Here is a 20,071-nt window from a genome sequence, read left to right as displayed (position 1 = left end):
CTGCACTCCCATGTTCACTGCAGCGTTGTTCACAAGAGCCAAGGTAAGGACACAACCCAAGTGCCTGCCAGTGGATAAATGGATAAAGGAGATACACACACACAATGAACTATTAAGCCTTAAAAAAGGAGGAAATTCTGACATACATTCTGCAACATGGATAGACCTTGAGGGCATTACGCTAAGTGAAATAAGCCAATCACAGAAGAACAAATACTTCATGGTATCACTTATACGTGGAATCTTAAAAAAAGAAAAAAACATTGAACTCATAGAAACAGAGGGTAGAAAGTGGTTGCCAGGAACTGGACAGTGGGGGAAATAGGGAGAGATTGATAAAATATTTGAGGTGATGGATGTGTTAAGTAATTCAAGGCGGCGGGGAATCCTTTCACGACAGATACGTGTATCAAATCATCAAATATCTTACAAGTTTATTTGTCAATTATGTATCAATAAAACCGGGAAAATTAGAGGTGTTACTAACTCTATTGAACAAGCAAAGCAGAGTACTGATGGGCAAGTCTTGAGCAGTTTTCTGAGCCCCAGAGAGAAGATGCCTCTGCTCTTCCTCAAGGCTTCCCCCCAAATCCCCCATTACGTGCTCCTGTGGGTGGCTTTCCCCATCTTGAGAGATTAATACCATCAAATGCTTGAATCTTTTATCAGCACAGAGCCAGTCACCCAGCCAGGTAGCTGATCTCGGCTACCTGTTCTCCCCATGGGCCCACGGGGTAGAGAGACAGCTGGTCTGGCCCGAGGTGGGCACTAGCAGCCTCCAACGAGGGGGGCTCCTAACAGGCTCAGAAAGATTAGAAAACAATCTGCCCAAGGATTCAAAGCTTTAAAAAGTCGTGAATTCAGGATCCTATGTTCAAAGCTCTTGTTCTTTGTACTGTATTATGAAGCCTCTGGAAGACGGGTTAAGGCAGCTTTCTCCAAATCTTGTTCTTCACAACACTAGCATAGGGAGATAGTGAGTCAGACAAATCTAGTGGTTTCTGAGAGGGAAAACCTCCCAAGGTTCCCACGACTGGGTCTCTGAGAGGGTGTCAGCCGGCAGCACGCCTCACCCTGCTTTGACTGTGGAACTGGCTCTTTCCCCTTCAGCACACCCTGTGGGCCAAGTGTTTTGGAAACAAGACATCTGGGAAATATTTCGAGAGATGCCCTGAGACGCACTGGGCAGGATGCTCGCCAGTGGCCCCGCTTCTGCCACACCTGTTGTTCAAGGCTCCCGGGAGGCTGTGCCGGAGGCTGAGCTCAGGGCCAGCGCCGCCTCCGCCTCCCCCATCACCCCTCCCATGCTTGGTACAGTGCCTGCTCCCCTCACCCCTGCTGCCCAACCTGGATGCCCTCCAGAGGTCTGGGCACCACTGGAGACACTGGAATCACCCACAGGTGTGTAGTAGGTACAGGCCAGGTCCCACTCAGCTTGTGGGGTGGCAAGGCAAAAGGCCCCTTCTCCCACCCTGTCTCCTCTGGGCCTTTGGAAGCTCCCTGGGAAGTGGCAAAGCCTGGATGCCGCCCTAACCTGGCCCCCTGCAGTGCTCTGGGAAGGGAAGAACCTGACCGTGTCACGCTCATGCTTAAGACCTTGTAGTGGAGTCCCATTTCCCATAGAGTGTAACAAACTCTAACATGCCTCATGGGACCTGGATAGTTCGGCCCTGTCACCCCTCGGGCCACCTTGAACCCTGTTCTGGCCCGCCTTCTGGCCCTCTTGCTGGTCCCAGCCACCTTCCACTTGACCTTCAGGTCTCAGCTGCAGGGCACTTGCTCCAGAAGCCCGATCTGATTCCTGTCCGGGCGTGTGTGCTCTGCACGCTTTTCACTAAGGACACCTGGCTTAGGGCCTAGCCGCACATTCGTTTTATTAGACTATTTGGGTAACATCTATCTTCCCCAAACATAGCAGCCACGTGAGGGCAGGGGCTCTGGCTGCTTTTGCCTTTGAAACTGAGTCATGATTAGTCAAGTCCATCTCACCTGCCTTCACTAATCAAGGTTGTTCTGAGACTCCCATGTCCTCCAAGGGGCACAGAGCCTAAATAAGGTGCCTGCCTGGTTGTGTTCTATGAACTTGGAGTCAGCCACACCTGGTTTGAGCTGAGCTTGTTAAGACCCTCCAACTCGGCACACGTGAGTGTCTTTCTGCCCGCGCGGAGGATGGAAAACTCCACCCTTCGGTTGCGCAGAGGCCAATAGCCTAATCACACCTGCACAGAACGATTCCCAAACCTTTTTTCCAATCACCTTCCCCACGCTCCCCACGCCTCAGACCAGCCTGCTGCTTTATTCATTATCCAGCAAGTACCTCCAGCCCCTTGCCTTGGGGAGACAGATTTGAGGTTTGTTTTCCGCATCTTCTTGCTTGGCTGCCTTGCGAATAAATCCTCTCTTCGCTGCAAACCTTGGCGTCTCAGCATTGGGCTTGCAGCACGTTGGGCAGAACGGATCTGGCTCAGTGCCACCCTCGCTGGGTCCCTGACTCCCAGGTAAGTGATGGAGGTACTTGCTATTTACGGACAAGTAAACGCCTGTGCTGCTTCCCCAGTTCCCTTTACCTCTCCCTAATTTTCCCCAACCCCTTCCTCTAAGAAACAAATCCCCCAAACCAAATAAAAATGAATAGGGCAACAAAACCTTTGAGACTGCAAGAAGCAGCACCTACTGGAAGCAAAATGTGACCACGTACAATCTATCTTTGCTCTGCAGAATGGAATCTCTTTAACGTGCAGGTTTACCGTTTGACTTTCAGATGTTGGATGTTCAAATACTTTCAAGTGTGCTTTCTGTACAAAAGTAAGGGGCTGCCTATAGCAAACTTGCCAAAGGGAAGGGGTGACAACCAGGGCTGTACAGCCACACGAGGTGGGGGGGGGGCTCCAGACCCAAGTCTTCCCCCGGCCCCTGTGCTGCTCACAGCCACGGCCGGCCGGGAGCACCTTTTCTGGGTCTCTGATCTGTGGTCAGACCACTGCCTAGGCCCCTCTCCCAGGAAGGAAATGTTTGTATTCAGTAAATAAAAATGAAGTCAGCTCCCAGCATCACCCATTAAACCAACAGTGAAATGGAAAAGGCATTTCTTGGTTAAAAAAAAAAAAAAGTTGTTCTGACAGACCCCAGCTCAAGGAAACCAACTGCAGCCCCAAGTGGGTGTCATACCCGTCTTCAAATCTGTGAGCCGGGGACAGAAATGAAGGCCCAGGCCAGCACAGGGGTTGAATATACCTTTTGCTGGGAAGGGCGACTCATTAAAGTATCAGGTAATCTAAAAAAAATTTAAGAAATGAAAGTTTTGGAGTCAGAAGGGCAATTAAATCTTATTTGTTACTAGCTCTGTGTCGACAATGAGTTCACCCCTCTGAGCCTCAGTTTTTCAAGCCATAAAATGGGACATAACACTAAATGCACAGGGATGTAGACAGGATTAAAGAGACAGTGTAGTGGAGGTGTTAAAAAGTGCCCTGTAAGTAACAATGGAAGTGGTTACTATAATGGTCCATGTGATGGTAAAAACCTTTTGTTCATCAAGTATGTCATTTAAACATGGGGGGCAGGTTCAGGTGAGGTGGGCCCAGGGGAGAAACAGGTGGGACAGTCCTTTGATTCCCGAGCTCTTCTCTTTACAAGACTGCATTAAAAATCTCTTCTAAAGTAGAAGGAAATAAAACGTGGCAGGAAACCTGAGATTCTTGCTAGAGAAAGTTCCTGTCGGGCATCACAAAATTACTGTGGGCTGAAGATGAGAGGCTGAAAAGAGAAAAAGGGGTCCAGGGCTCCCTGAAGGGTTTGCCTCTGGCTAATGTGAAGAACTTAATATGTATCTGCTGTTTTCTGTTCTTCCCTTTAAGCTTCTAACTCAAATCTACTGATTTAAGTACATAAGATTTCAAAGCATGAAGGCTTTTAAATTTTTATAATCTTTGGGGGCCCCTGCTTTCCAGCTACTTAATAATTATCTGCCAGTCCTTGATCAGCCTTTTTCCCTTGGAATATCCCATCTAATCTGATACCCTCATCGTTAATTCCTCATCATGCCAACTCTGAGATGGTATCTTCCTCAAGATCCTTATGAGCCCTGTCACAAACAAGCCCTTCTAGAAAACTGTGTGTCTACAGAGCTGTCTATAAACTCTCTTTCACAACATATTTGAATTCACTTTATTTGCTCACTTTATTAATACAGTTGTTCGAGACTGAATTACCACCTCCCAACGCATCTGTGACGCGGAGTTAAAATTCCAACCAGCCCTACTTAACAGCTACATTTTATCACTTGTTAAAAGCGCTAACAATCCTCCCCTGGAGCCCTTTCTCAGAAAACAGTCTCAGCTGTGCTCTCTCACTTAATCTGCATTATATGTCAGAGCAGTTGAGGCATACAGCCTCCAATGACCTCAAATCCCAGACTGAATTTAGTTAGCTGTGTGTCTCTGAGCAAATTACACGGTGTCTCTGGGCTGAGTCTTCTCATCCATAGACTGGGATAATGGCACCCACCCTCAAGGAGTTAGAAGAGTGAAGAGAGCTAGTGACTGCAGCGGAAGGACTTGTGTTCCGCCTGCTCCGTAAATGTTGGCTGCCAACCACCCCCACGCCCCCCCGCCTCCCCCCCCCATTTCCAAGACGTGAAGGATGAGGTGGCCTGTGATGGGGCAGCTCCTGGACACCATGGGAAAGCGTGGTTTTACATCCTTGCGACATCTGGGTACCAGTGTGAGCCAGTGAGAGGGGAGGTCAGCGTCGGCTCCCCACAGTCATGGTCAGAGCGGGTGACAAGCAGGTCAGAGGGCAAAAGGCACTTTTAGTCTCCATTAGAGCACTTTCTTTTGCAGAAAAGGGCTCACATATACTCATGCGTGATGTTATCAGAATGAAGTACTTTTCATGGCATATGAGTAGGATAGGATTTCAATTGTAGAAAACCACTAGGTTCTATTTTACTAGAAAAATTTATTGAGCTGCAATAAACTCATCTTTTACTTTAAACATTAACCACTCCACCCCCCCCCAACACATTGTACTTAAACAGGGCAGCCAGCTATATTAGAAAGCATGGAACTGATGGAAAAATTAAACTAGATTATATTCTCATCTCACTATCAAGATCAGATGTCAAGCTACTTCACCATAATTACCTGCTTAAAATCTAATAATGCTTCTGTATGAATTTCAAAACTAGACACTTAATCAACCATTGAGAATTTTATAAAATGAAAGGACACTTTATGCCCCGCCTCCACTTCAACAAAATGGCTGTGTGAGAGCCATGGATGGGATTAAAATTATCCAGATTCTCTAATCAAGGAACTATCAGAGACAACGAAAGGGCAAAGAGACTCCTTATGTAATTCAACCGTGCGTTTGAACAGCTTCAGTTATGTTATTTCTGGAGTCTAAGTGTCATAGTGATACACAGCCGACAGAAAAAAAAAAAAAGATGCAAACCATGTTTCTGGCAGATCAAACAACCCTAAGGGCTATTTACCATAATTGCTAAAACAATATTATTCTTGGGATCAAACACCTGCAGAATAATAAAACTCCCAGAGTATTTCTACCCACGGCAGTCAGTTGTCAGCTCAAGCTGACCCAAAAATAAAAGCAAGATACTCAACTAATATGCATTTTAAGAAAAACCACTGACAACTGAGGAAAAATAAATGCTTACTAATGAGAAATTGGAGAAAAACTTTAAAAAGGACAGCTTTATCCTTCATAAATAACCAACAGTTAGGTTCTAATCAAAGCATTTATACCATGTAGGTTAAAATGTAAAAAGAAAAAAAAAGTAATTATGAACTAACTTGGTCAGTATGAATGTCCTGCAATGAAAGCTGTTAGAAGATTAAAAGGAAATTATTAATATTGCTTCTGCCCTCATGGGGGTTATAATCTAATGCCTGACATTCATTCTCTGGCTCAAGTCATTTTAATTGTTTTTAATGACATGAGAAGAATCTTTCCACAAAGTCTCTAAGTAGCAGATCTGAACTGGTATGTGGGGAACTGTATTTTAAATGGGGGGAAAACCCACACAAGAACAAAAGTAAGAAAAACGTAGTTTCGCAACTGTCTGCATTAGAACTCTCTCTGAACTGTCTTGTCACCTAACATTTTAAGAAAATGATTTTCTTGAATTTATTTCTAGAATTCTATAAAGATGTTCATCAGGAGAACTGTGATGCAGTTTACAATAAAAGATAGAGAAAGGTATATCTTAATTCTTAAAACAATATTTACAAAGAACTCCTTCATTACAGACTAAAAGCCCATTTCCCCATCATATTTTATTTCTCACAACGTCCCCAATGACCCTGGTGTCCCCAGCTGCCTTTGTGCTGTTCCCAGGCTGGCTTCGTGGGCCTAATGACACTAATTTCAGAGAGGCTGGTGGAAATATTAAGCATTAAGTGACTGACGCTGTGTTTACTAACACTGGGACATGGTTCAGATGGAGAAACCCCCAAATTCAAATAGTTACAAAACATCTGTTGTTGAAATGCTCTCTCTGTCAGAATGCACTCGAACCACACACAGGCTCCCCCCACCAGCAGAGAAGATGTGAACCTAAGGGTGGGGACGCCGGCCAAAGAAACCAGTTGGTTGGTTGTGCTCTAGAGGAGGGAGCTGCTAAATCAGCACACTTCTCTTTTAAACCAGATCACGCATGAGATACACCTGCTCACCTGCTTTTGATTAATGTACAATATACATTTTTGCCTTGATTGCAGATTTAAATGGACGGTTTTCAAAGCTACTAAAAACCCAACAGTCTTGACGTTCATACAGTGGGGCTGCCCTTTATATGTATTATTTCTTACCTCAACGTCCTTTTTCAGTTTTTCCAGGAATATCTTTTTGTTGTTGTCATCGATGTAAATCTTTTGGCCCTCGTTAATGAAGTCATTATCCTTTAACGTTGGTAGTTCTTTGGCCTAAAACAAATGAGAAAGAGAATGAGAAAGACGGAGTAAAATCTAAAAAACATGCACACCTTCCAATCTTGGAGGCTGAGTTTCCACCCGGGGAAGCCGTTTGCCCTATTCCCTGCTGGGCTCTTACCCGAGGCAATAAAATGCAAGGTGGCTCTACTGCCGCACGGGGGCACCAGTGAGCTATGGCCGCTGGAAGCAGTCCCACTCGGAACGGAGGGTCAGAACTACTCCTTATTATGAGGTTTTTGTAACAGATTTCATGGTTTCATAAAACATGAACCTGGCTGCTTTCTTAGATTCACTTTCTTACAAAAAGTCTTCTAAGTATAGACTCTGTATTCTTGGAATTCTCCATTTTCTTACTAGTACAACCCACCCCCCACCCCACTACAACACACTCACTTTTGGGGTAGCCTTTGCTGTGTTCACGTTACAGGTAACTGTCATCTCGTCTCAGAAAAGCACCACCCACAATCTAATTTCTGAATCAAAACAGGCAGCCCGCGGTTAGTCATCTGCCCTTCCAAGCCTACCTGCACACACACCACTCCCCCAAGAAGGGGATTCCATTTTCCTTTGACATCGTCCGTAAAGCATGTAAGTTCTACCCTTAAAACAAGTGGGTAGTGAGCTGGCCGACCCAAAGTATCAAAATATGGATCACAAAGCACAGAAACCTTTAATTTAGCTTGTAGACAGCATATAGGATAACAGAGGCATACAGCTTTGCAACAGTGTGGCCGCTTCTATTTAACTTCATGCAAACTGCATTCTTTGAGCGTTCAAAACCCCTCCCCAGTGCTTTTGGCAACCTTGTAAGAAACAATCACTCCTGTTGATTCCTTCCAGGTGAAAGGAATCCAACATAATACACTGCCTTTCTTAGTACACTAATGAATGCCTCCTTTCCATGACTGTGAACTAAACGGAAAAGAGATCCAAGGAAAGAACATACTCTCCTCCGTGGTCCCCACACTGCCTCCCCCCTTACTCAGGGTCATAAAATAACTCACCGGGTAGATCTACTGAGCCGCCATCCAGATGCCTCAACTTCCTCACGTTCCCTTCCAATTTTATGAGGTACACACATGTAAACTAGCCACATCTCTGTACACACACATGCATGCATATTATGCAATCCTAAATTAGCTTTGGGAATCATCTTTGAGAAAATCTGCAGTTTTGTGATGTTTTTGAATTTGATATAACTGCTGCCAAAATACTTAGCCTTACAAAGCAGGTGTAGCGAAGCTCAGAAACCCAAAGATCCAGTTCAGTAGCCAGTTACTGAATGACTGTCATGTACACAAGGGCAAAAATAGGTCAACATTTCTGTTTTAAAGGAGTTTAATCTTGTATGAGAGCGACACCAAAGCAAGCAGATAGGAAAACAAGGCAGCAAGAGTTCATAAGACCTACAGATAAATAGGATTCTTGGGAGGAGGATCTACTTTCATATACTTTTATGCTGAGTCTGAGTCTAAGGAAAGGCAAGGCCATGCTTCACAAAAACTGAGGGGCCTGGTAGACTAACTCCCTAAATCTGTCACTAATCATTTTAAAATGTAACGTGAGAGAAAACCCTGAATGTGAAGACAGCATATTAGTGTGAATTGTTTTAGTCAATCATAGACCCTAAGCTGTTCTTTTCTTAGAACTGAGAACACCCTGAAATTTCAGTGATTGAAATACTAGGATCTGAAGTTCAACAAACTCAGAGGGCAGTCAGACGACATGCCAGATACAAAACTGGGGTGGTTTAGAAAGGGCTGAAGCCAGATCTGCGCACAGACATGGGAGATGGAGGAAGGATTGTGATTCTCCAGGTAGACAGTGTGGACATCGGTCTACGTGTACGGGGCAGGGGTGTGTGTGGTTGGGGGCATTAAGGATGAAGATCAGTCTCAGCACCATAGCTCTGTGTGTGTGTCAGCAAAGACGCGGCGAGGGAGTCTTGCTTGTGTGGGATGACACACGATCCGTGTTGATGATACGAGTCGCACTGGTGAGGAGGAATGCCATTTCAGGTTCACCCCAGCAGAATTACCTCGGCTGATGGGGAAAGTCTAATCCTACATCGTAAAACTCTGGCCACCTTGCACTCTGTTACTAGGCTGACTTGTGAATTTCACAGGCGCTAGGGACATATTTAGATTGGATCAAGTTCAAAACAAGGGCAACCAGATTGGTTAAAAGACTTAAGGGCTTATTGAGAGGCTCAAGAAGCATGGGCGGAACCTTTGCAGGGCAGCTGCTAGAGGGAACCTGACACTAGTCCATAAATGCCACCCCCGGTGTCCACGCAATGGCAGAGGTGTAGGAGCACCGGGGTTTTGGAGACATGAATCCTAGGTCCACCCCTTGCCAGGGGCCAGTTCCTGGACCTCTCCAGGCTGTCTGTGTGTGTGTGGAAGGCAGAGGCCCCCAGTGGCGGTGGCGGCAGCAGCCTTAGGTGCTGTTAAGCTCTTGGTGCATCAGCTTATCCAAGTGCATCATCTCACTGACTCTTCGAAACGACTATTACTATTTTCATGGAAACTGGGTTTAGTGAGATTATACAATTTAACAAAGGTCTCACAGCCTGGTAAGTGGAACTGGTAAGCCAGTTCCCACGCTGAGATGGGAACGCGGGCTGCCTGAACCTTAGTTATCCTGCTAAAGGTAGAGCTGAGAATTCGACCAAAACCCATGACACACTTAAATAAGACACCTGTCATCGTTGTCATTGCTGTGAGCATTCAGTAACTTGTATGGATTGAAAACTGGTCTTGTAGGTTGAGAGACTGCATATAAAATATCTTCTTTAAAACCAGAACTCAACTGTTTTCTAAGAACTAAATGACAAAGATGAAGTCACCTGACAATGACGCACCCTCAGGAAAACCTTGCTGTTTATCTTCTTTAAAATTTCAATATCCATCTGATAATGAGCAGCGTTTACATTAAAGATGCACCTTTTTTTTTTTTAAGTGAGGGAAACTATTTTGCTGTGAATTAATGGACATGATAACCTCTTGGTGTGCCACTGCCCACAGAGCTGATGTCTGCAGAGCAGCACAAAGAATGGTGGGCAGCAACAGAGTATTTGCTCTTACGGGAGTTTTGAAAGCCTTGAAGTCAGTCAGTGGGTCTGGTTCTTTAATGGGCATCTTCCACACCCTCAATGCGGAGGCAGCCAGAGGGCGGAGGAAACCATCAGAGCGAAAGCCATCAGGTCAGAAACAACTTCTGAACTGTGGATTCGGAGGCTGGCTTCCCACCAGCGGTCAGCCACCTTTCAAGTGGTCGGAGGTTTTATGTCTTTATTCGTTCTGAATTAAGTTCTGGCCAGTTTCGGGTAGATTGGGAGCCTCCACGTGTGAGGGGGCGTGGCAGCACCTCACTCGGCACTTACTGGGAGGCGACCCCAAGGACGAGGCGTGGGAAGGCCTGCTCTTCCCACCCCACCTCCCCAGCCCGGCCTGCCCTCGTCAGCACCCAGGCCCTGGCAAGGGGAGTGAGGCTGTGTGCAAGCAGACTCGGCAGCAAGCCCGGCACTGCCCACGTCTAAGGTTATTTCCCTTTTGCAGGAAGTACTTCTACCCGGGGGCTAGACTAGCAATGGCACTCATCTCTAATGTGACAAATGTACAATGTACAAACACAGCTGAGGCATCAGCAGTGATGCCAGTCCCCCGGCAACCCAGCTCTCCTGCTTCCGTTGTTTGGAAAAAGTCAGAGTGATGTTCACCCTGGCACTTTCCCGCTGGGTGATGCCAGACCCCGGGTGGATTCAGTATGGCTCAGGTTTCTACTTGGGACACAGGCTGAAGCATGAGCTTCTGAACACAGACTGGATCCAGGCCGCCTGGGTTGTATCTCCACTCCAACTAGCCACTGTGTGACTTTGAGCAAGTTACTTAACTTCTCTGTGACTTGGCTTCCTGATCTTTAGATGGGGATTAGCAAACAGCAGTGTCGTGAGGATTATACAAGTTCATTACCTAAAAAGCTTAGGGTTGTGCCTGCCACGTGGAGAGTTACATATGAATATTCTTGTTATTTGCTGGTCATGCTTACAAGCATGGTGTGTGTATGTAGAGAAAAGTGAATCACTGATAACATTTTAAGTCTTGCTCTGGATTTAAGTATGCCCTTTTTTTTTAAAATAATACCTGGGATGTTTAGAACCAGTAGCTTAATCTGTCCAAACCTGTTTCCTCATCTATATTATGGGAAATCAGTAATACCGTCCAATATGGTTAGCAAGTGAACGAAATGACATGAAACACACACTGCTTGGCATTGAGGACTTGCTGTGTATTAGTTTGCATCTTAGTTTCACATCAGCCATTTCTGACCGTGACCAATACTGTTACACAGTGCTCCTACTAAAGAATATATGAGACTTGCCTGTCATCTTTTATCCGTCTTGATTTTTTTTTTTAAAGAAATAGGCTCTTTAAATTTGGGATATCAGTAACCTAAGCCATGTTTACAATTGCCTATGTTTTCAGGGTTTATCATTAGGAACAAATGTCTCCTGCAACTTCTCTGCGTATTACCTTTAAGTTTTGAAGATACTTTCCTTACTGCACGCACATCTAGCATACACAAGTGCAAGGTTATTTCACTTCACTGCATCGGACATGGGAGAACAGAGGGGACACCAGAGAAGGCGTGTTAAAGGCAACACTGGCATAAACCCGTCCTGGCTGCTCTCCAAACCTGGATTGAATTTTCCCGGCCAGAAAAACCTCTGATCACCGGAAAACTCTCCCTGGCCAGAAAAACCTCACTGAAACACAAGTGAGGAGAAAACACTGCTTTGTAATAATAAATAAAAGTTGAGTAAGTTTCTAGAGTAACCAAGTATCTACATTTTATATTTATTAAATATGGAATACATACAATTTAATAGTTTTATATATATGGCCAAAGATAGAAATTTGCTGATTTTTTTTTTCTTAGCTGATTTTTCATGGGTTTAGTTTTTCTCAGTGAGTGGATTATAATTGTTGAGTAATTTAGCGAATGTGAGTTTGCTGACCTACAGCACAAATTCAGTAACTGAAATCTCGGTGGCTAGAAAACAACCAAAAAATGAGAGAGAGAAGCTCCTTGGGAACATTTTATTTGCTATGAGCTGTAAAAAGAAAATTGTTTTCATCATAAATGTTCCCTCCCTCTCTTTTTGTAACTACGCTATTCGGTGAAAAGCTTTTGGTTACTTTTGAAGTAAAGTATTTGCTTGTCTCTCGGGAAGTCTATACTCAATACTAAGAAACACACTATTAACGGTTATTGGTCATGGTCAGAAATGGTTTCTGTGTTACAAAGACACAAATGAACATGGACGTGAGCTGAGGTGTACACACAACTAGATCAGAACTTGAAGATAACCAACATGTGGATCATATTTTAAATGTATAAATACTGAATATAAATATTATCCCCTCGGGCTCAGTAAAAGATATAAATGATCTCTAAGGACATTTGGCCACGGGTTTTGAGATTTAAAACAGGAAAAAATATTCAGAAGTAAGAGCCACAAAGTCTAGAGCTTTCATTTTTAGAATGAACCTGAGCCTCCATGGCCAGCTCAGCAGACGGAGACCCGGGAGTGAAGGCAGTGGTTGGAGAGAAATTAGGGATCCTGGGAGGGCAAAGGAAGCTCAGGGCTCTGCTTCCTTCCGTTACAATGACAGAAAGCACACAAAAAAGCAAGGCATTAGAGCTTCCCTTCTAACATAAAAACACTTAGTACACTTTATACAAACTTTAGAATTCCAAATTACTAAAAACTTTGCATTTTTTTCTGAAAACAACCCCCCCAAAAACTTTAACAAAAGGATTTAAGTTCTCTGTTTCAAATAGAAGTTAATCTACTTGTAATATAATTATTTCATTGGGTTCTGTAACTTAATGTATGATTGCTGTCATTTGCACGGAGGTTAGGAATCCTAGATAATAAGAGTTAAGTAAAGCCAGAAATTACATGGAAATCTTAGGTGAAAAATCTAGTTATCTTCTGGATGACTCAAAGTTTTAAAATCACAAATACTTAAAATCTGTATATAAAGTCAAAACCTAACTTCAAATATGGAATTCGAAAACAAAAACTGGCAAAAAATACAGAATTCAAACTACAATAATACTAGATTTTATCATCCTACAATTAAATTACACAAGGAGTCTATATTTTATTATTATTTTTTGGGAAGGGAGGTAATAAGAATTACTTATTTAATGGAGGTACTGGGGATTGAACCCAGGACCTCATGCATGCTAAGCATGCGCTCTACCACTGAGCTATACCCTCCCCCAAAGTGTATTTTAAATTGCCAGTAAACAACAGGAAATTTTTTTTAAAAAGTATTTAAAATGCCCAGAGCCAAAATTTATTATAATACAGAGCCACATTTTAATTTTGGCCTGGATGGAAACGTTCACAGGAAGATGGGATGTACTTCTGTCACACCCGAGTGTTTAATACAAACAGGATTCTGGAACCATGCAAAGGATAACACACAGCATAGCACTATGTGATTAAAGGACTTGTGTTTCAGAAAGAAACGAAGTTTTGTTCAATGTGCTCACTTGACAACCTGTTTTCAAAAGTCAAATTGTAAGCCTCGATGTCAAAGACCTCTGCCTGGTGTCCCTTTGCTGGGCCACACTGTGACACTCAGAGCTGAATACACAAGATAAAAGTACATCCTAATTACTGTCTCATGTTTGAGACCATGGATGTTCCTGATTTGCTTGTTACTCCAGGCTCACCTAAAAGAAAATAAACTTGCAAAAAAAAAAAAAAACCCCAAAACAAAACCAAAAACAAAAGGCTTGCCAAAATAACTTCATAAAAAATCAGTCTGTGGGGCTGAAGATATACTCCAGAAATATTCCTGTAAGAGAGAGACTTTTTAGGTAACCCTTACATGGGAGTTAGGATAAAGATGATTTGATCAAATAACATCGCATATGTGGGACCAATCTTGGGGTAATAAGAGATGGTAAAGATTTTATAATAAAATCAGTTCTGCTTCTCAAAACATCCAAGCCACAAACTTGATACATGAAAAGGCAAATCAGTGAATACGGGTAAAGTTCAGACAGAAGGAGCAAAGAGAACAGGTGTTTTCTCACAAAAAGTCCATCTAATGCCTTTAACAACATAAGCGGGAATGTCTCTACAAGTTCACGGTTGGGGAAATGATCCAGCACATCATTAATAACTGGCAGTTTCCACATGTGTACATGTACGACCAGCATCTGGACGTGAAGGGCTCATTTTTATTCTGAACCTCCTTGTCTATGTGTAAATGTAGAATGACAGTGTATCTCAACATACTTGTAGAAACCACTGCAAATAAGCAGCACAAAACTGGGTAAGCCCTATCGTAATTCTACATCGAATCGGTAAGGCTGGCAGAACCCAGCTGCTGGTTCTTTATTTTCCCTATAGTTTTCAAGCTGCTATTTAGAAAGTGAAATTTATTCCTTTTCTAATACTCTCATACTTCTCAGACTGGCCCTTTAACTCTAAGTGACTTAGGTTTGGTTCCTCCCACGGGCTGTGACGTGACAGTTAAGCCGTGTGCAAGATGTGCAGAATTGGTTTGTTTCCATAGGATTGGAAGATTCTGTTTGCATGGATGGTGATGGTGATAATCTAAGAAACGTCAAAGTCTGAAAACTTGAGACGTTTGCCAAATCCTGTAGTTTCTGGTTTAGTGCTTATCTGGTAAACATCATAATTTTTATTGTTTTAATAATGATACATCTGCAGCAGGTTGGCTTCAATTCAAGCCACATACTACGCGTGGAAGTCGTCTCTCCCCCCAACTCTTTCTGGAATCGAGTAAGAGCTGTCTGCTTAGAAGTTCCCGTATCTAACAGCACTGCTTCATGTGTGCTTGGGATAATCTGAGCTGAGTTCATTCCAGTGAAATTGAGAGATTATGCACCACCATAAACTAGACTGGCCTGAGGACTCTAATGCTGTCACCTGGGAGATGCTCACAGGAGTTACTGCATGTTATCTTCTCTTTCACCTGCCACTCCAACCAAATTCCAAAGGAATCAAACTTAACTCCGCTTCCCAGAATAATCCCCATGGTTTACATGGTTTACTGCAGACTGGCTAACAGTTTGGAACTTTTTTTTTTTTCATTAATAATAGCAACCATCATAACCCATACCTAGAACAGACAGGATTTTAGTGATTGTCAAGTCCAGGACTCTTCAAAGTCAGGTCTGTTGAAGTCTACCTCTGTGGGAGGGAAAGCTTCATTTGAAACGAGATTCTTGGCAAACATTAAGGCATGAGAACCAATGATTCAATGAAGCCCTTTAATTTTACAAATGAGGACAAAGTCAAATGACTTATCCCCAAACTTCCATTAATGCCAGAGTGGCGGCTGGGACTCAGATTTGCTAAGGCTCTTGGTTTGGTGTTTTTCCCCTCCAAACCCCCTCTTATAAAACATCTCCGGGCCAGGAGGCAGATGGCCTTGCTTCTGCCCTGATGGGAAACTTTCCCCTGCACTTTGGGTTCTGAGACAAGCATGTCTACCACTGGTTGGCAGAGGAAAATAATTCAATTTTATCTGGAGAAGGAATTTTACAGAGGGTTAAAGCTTGAGTTGAGTTTAGGGCCTAAAAACCTTAACAATCTCCCTTTAACTGATGATCTGCTAATGACAAAAAAGGAAGCACCTTTTAACTGACAGCTAAGAAAGATTCCCAGGACACACTGCTGTTATTTTTAACTCAGCGGGAAGAACCAGATGGAGGTGGTAATTAACAAAATTTGTTACAAGATAAATATCACAAAAGAAATGCTGAAAACTGGTTTAAGAAAGCTTTTTTTTTTTTGGATGTGAGGGTATATGGGATGAATTTTCCTGAGCCTTTAGTCAGTAACAGGTAAAATGTCAGAGATGGTGGCAGTCACTTAATTGCTAAGGCAATTCACAATCCCTAAGAATTGACCAGGCGGCTTTTTGTAGCCCATTATCCAAGTGTCAACAAAGATTATTGCCAATATAGTAACACAAATGCCAATTGCAGGGCAGCTGTTTCCTTTCAAATGGGTTCCAGGGAGGTTACTTGTTACAGGGAATCTTCTTGTGACCCTATGACTCCATTACCCCAGCTTTACTTTACGTAATGAAACCAGCCATGAGTTTTGAGAACTGCGTGGAACGATGAACAAAATGCTTATTTGTATAAATCCCCAGGACTCTCTCTCTCTCTCTCAAGAACATGGGCTCTTTAAAGAGTCAGGTCAAATCCTCCAGAAATCAAGTGAGTCCAGTTACGTTTTCTTTTCCTTGCTCGGTTTCCCTGCTGAGTAGCATGCTTGCTGGCAGCATGCTAAGACTGTCATTTGTAAAGAGTGGTCCGCTCAGCTATAATTACTAATTTGATGTCACACTGGAATTGCAGCGCAGCTGTGAAAAGATCGACCACCAGGGAGATTCGCATTTCTGTCTCATTTAGAGGGAGCTACACTGCTGGAGCCGTGAATGGAAGATGCCCTTCCATTAATAAAGGAAGGAATTAAAGAAAACAAGTCATAGCAGCTGTCAGAACTTGACAGCGGTTTAAAAAAAAACAAAACAAAACACTGTTCTTTAAAAAAAATTCAAGACATCTGTACACGCATGTTCTGATACTTGCTGCAGTGAAAGTGATTCCGTGATTGTTGGAACAGAACTTATTTCTTTCAGCTCCATCTTCATTATTATGCTAATGCAAATCCCACTAATTACATGTCAAGCTCAAATCGGAGGGATGGGACTTGTATGCACCTATATCAGGAAATATCTGAAATGACAGTTTTAAAATTTGTCATCAACAAGTGAAAAGTGTGGGACATTAAAACAGCGATAATGACTCAAATGAAAGAAACTAAGAATTCAGATTGCTAATTAAGCCACATCAATGGAGATTCTCTATAAGGATTGTTCTTTGCAATTTTGTAATCACTCTGTAGAGAGAATATGGGTAGCACAATGACAGCAGAGAATAATCTTGCAAACCATTTGGTTTCATTTATAAGAGGCTAAAGTGTAGAAAATAAGTATTTTCAGCCTTCTCCAAATATTTCTAACCAAAGGTAACAGTGATTGTTTTGATAACATTTGTGGTTTTGTTTGTGAAGAACAGCATGCTTTTTGGAAGAGTCAAAAATATTAATTGATCATGGAAAGAAAACCTGAAAATTGTCAGAACAAGAAACGCAAAAGAAATTTTTAGAACTTAAAAACCCAAGGTTTTTAAGAGTTCAGCTCCATTAATACATTTCATTTATTTTTAAGTGTTACAGTTTAGTGAATGTTACCCTTGGTTGCTGCTAGACTGTAAACAAACTGCCACATCAGAGACACATGATGTCCTGTTGTCAAGGCAGGCACAGTCTCCATCAATTACCAGTGTTAGTTACTTTCACTCCCACATCTTCAAGCTACTTCCTTGCGACCCTTCCCAGTGAGCACCTGTAATCTAGGAGGGCAGGTCGATGGTCTTTTGGAGCTGCTCCTTTTGGAAGAAGAGCTATCAGGAACCCCAAGCCCAGAAAAAAAAGTACATAGCATTGAATTCCTCCTTTGGGCTACTGTGTGGACAATTTTAATGTTTACCCAGTGGGAGATACTAGTGACACAGACTGTATTTACAGAAATACCTAATTCCTCAAATGGAGAAAATGTGAATTGGTTTGCCAACATCTTATGGGGCTGAACAGTTTTGTTTTTTTTTTCACTTTGAAATCAAGATTCAATGAACTGCCTTAGTTCATATGTAACTCCAAAAAACACAGTTTTTGTCAGTGAAACATTGTAGTGAAATGTTGCCTTGTTCATCTTCATGATTCATGGGATTAATATGAATTTTTTTTAAAAAAAGAAGTCCCAAACATTTAGGAGGTAGTACCATATCATGGTTAGAAATGTGAGATGTGGGCTGGACCCCTGGCTGTGTCGTGCCATAACTGTGGGTCCTTGGGCCTGTCTGTCAAGTAACTTCATTTACTCAATGGAAATAATAATAGCGCCTGCCTCAAAGGTGGCTGTCAGGGTTATGTGACCAAATATGTGTGAAATTTAGAACAGATCTTGCATACAGTTGACATTAAACAAATGCCAGTTATTACTCACCTTTCTACAATCCCAATACATCAAGATTAATAATTTAAAAAACCCAGATTAAGGTAAGGTTTTGCTTCTGCCACAGACTGTGTGATGCAGCTTGGGAACAGAAGCTTCTGAGTCTCGAATCTGTCCCACGTGAGGTGGGGAAACTGGACTCTGACCTGCTAAGGTCCCTCCCATCTCTGACTTCTCTAAGTCCACCTCCAAGGGAAATGTTCTGAGGAACAATGTGCCCATATTCAATATACAATAGAAGCATCCTAGCAGCATCCTTAGAAAAGTGGGCTTCTGCCAGACATATTGTCATTTCATGTCTTTTCATAGTAACCTACACCAACATAGGGCTAAATATTCTTGGAGAGGCGAGGAGTGGAACTGTGGTGAGAGCCAGGGGGTTCCTGGAAAGTGTGTGGTCCTACAGGCAGAGCAGTGGAGGGACAGACAGTAATGATGCTCTGCTTCTGATGGTGAAATATTACAGCTACACCAAACACTGGCTTCCAGCCACACATGTCCTTGTTTCATGACTTAGGATTCTGCTGTAATCACCCCGTTGGCTGTAACTGTCTTTCTCGGCATTGGTTATTGTCAGAGCAGACTGAGAGCCCTTGGGGATGAAACTTGAAGAAATTGAAATGAACAGAAGTGGGGAAAAGGCTGCTAGCAGCAGGCTCAAGGGACTTGGGAACAAAGGGAGAACAGAGCCACCAGCGTGGAGAAGCGCATGGTACCCCCATGGCTCTGACTCTGGGGCTGGCTGCTTTTGATGATGCTGAAGTGGCTTCTTTTGATGCTGCTGTGTGGCTCTTTAAACAGCCCAGATACTTCCTCTGAGAAAATCCCAGTAATAATAAGCCTCTGAGTTTCTCATGGATGAAAACAATACCTACTCGAGTCTCTGGCACCTGGAAGAAATGTTTACAGAGCAACGTGGAAGTTGACAGCCCATCGTTTCTGCTGCTCTTGGCCAAATCTGGTGCCTTCAGGGTGATTCACGTGGCAGTTGGAAGTGTGAAAGTATATTCAGTGGTGCACAGTAAAAATACAAACTGCAGAAGGAGGAGCCACTGTTTCCTTTTCTCTGCCTCACTTCTTAACCCGCTACCAGGCTTCTGCTCCACCTGCGTCACTGACAAGGTCACCAGTGATTTTTCTGTTGATGAGTCCAACAGATACTTCTCAGTGTTCATCCCACCTGCCCTGGAAGAGGCTCTTGATTCTGGGAAAGTCCTCTTCCTCTGGTTTCTGGGATGCCCCTGGAGTGCAAGTTTCTTAACAGCAGGGCACCATGCACTGAGACGTTTCTCATGTCTGGCAAAATGCTTGCTCTTAATAGATGCTCGGTCAGTATCTGAACAAATGAGCCAGGCTTTCCTGGCTTGTCGCCTATCTCTGTGGCTGATCCTTTGCAGGACTCCATTCCTTTAGCCGCTTCTTCCATGATGATGTTCTCCTGGGCCGCCGCCAGGCACGCTTCTCTCCAACTGATGCGCCCGGCCTGGGTGACCTCATCCACGCTTCCCCGGCTCTGCTGATCATCCTTCCCCGGAGGTTTCCCAAGCCCTTTTCTCCTGGCTGAAGCCCTCTCTGCAGCCTCTCATGCCTGTTGGACATTTCTACTCTGATGCGCTGAGCTTTCAAACTACTCCACCCACTCTGCTCCCTCTGTCATTGTCCAAGCTGGAAATTTGGGAGTCATCCTTCACCCCACCCTGCCCTCCCTCCACACACACCACATTCAGTCTTTGAGTTCTGTGGATCCTTCTGCCCAAATCTCTCTGTATCCCCTCCAGCACCCCAGGTCAGGCCACCATCTACTCTGGGTTATTTCGACAGCCTCTCCAAATGGTCCTGCTCACCTCTGTGGCCTCATCTCACCCTCTAACTAGAGCACCAGGCGCTCCCCCTCGGCACTCTTGCACACACAGCTCTTTCTCACCTCTTTCTCTAGCTGTCTCCTGCTTATCCTTCAGGTTTGTAAACATCACC

At 43.6% G+C, this 20,071-nt stretch overlaps 1 protein-coding gene and 1 non-coding gene across 2 annotated transcripts in view; both read right to left on the bottom strand.

The window, feature by feature from the left end:
• The window catches only part of PIP4K2A (phosphatidylinositol-5-phosphate 4-kinase type 2 alpha), a 166,288-nt gene that overhangs the window by 8,421 nt on the left and 137,796 nt on the right, over positions 1–20,071 (bottom strand). Inside the window, exon 7 of the mRNA XM_072955146.1 lies at positions 6,831–6,944. Coding sequence (XP_072811247.1) covers positions 6,831–6,944 — 114 coding nt within the window. The remainder of the gene's footprint in view (positions 1–6,830; positions 6,945–20,071) is intronic.
• TRNAA-AGC (transfer RNA alanine (anticodon AGC)) lies at positions 13,174–13,246 on the bottom strand. The gene has a single exon. It is a non-coding gene; the product is annotated as a tRNA-Ala (tRNA).

Source organism: Vicugna pacos, chromosome 35 (assembly GCF_048564905.1).
Source record: "Vicugna pacos chromosome 35, VicPac4, whole genome shotgun sequence".
Classification (NCBI taxonomy): Eukaryota; Metazoa; Chordata; class Mammalia; order Artiodactyla; family Camelidae; genus Vicugna; species Vicugna pacos.
The sequence above is the reverse complement of the archived record's forward strand: the minus strand, read 5'-3'. Positions and strand labels throughout refer to the sequence as shown.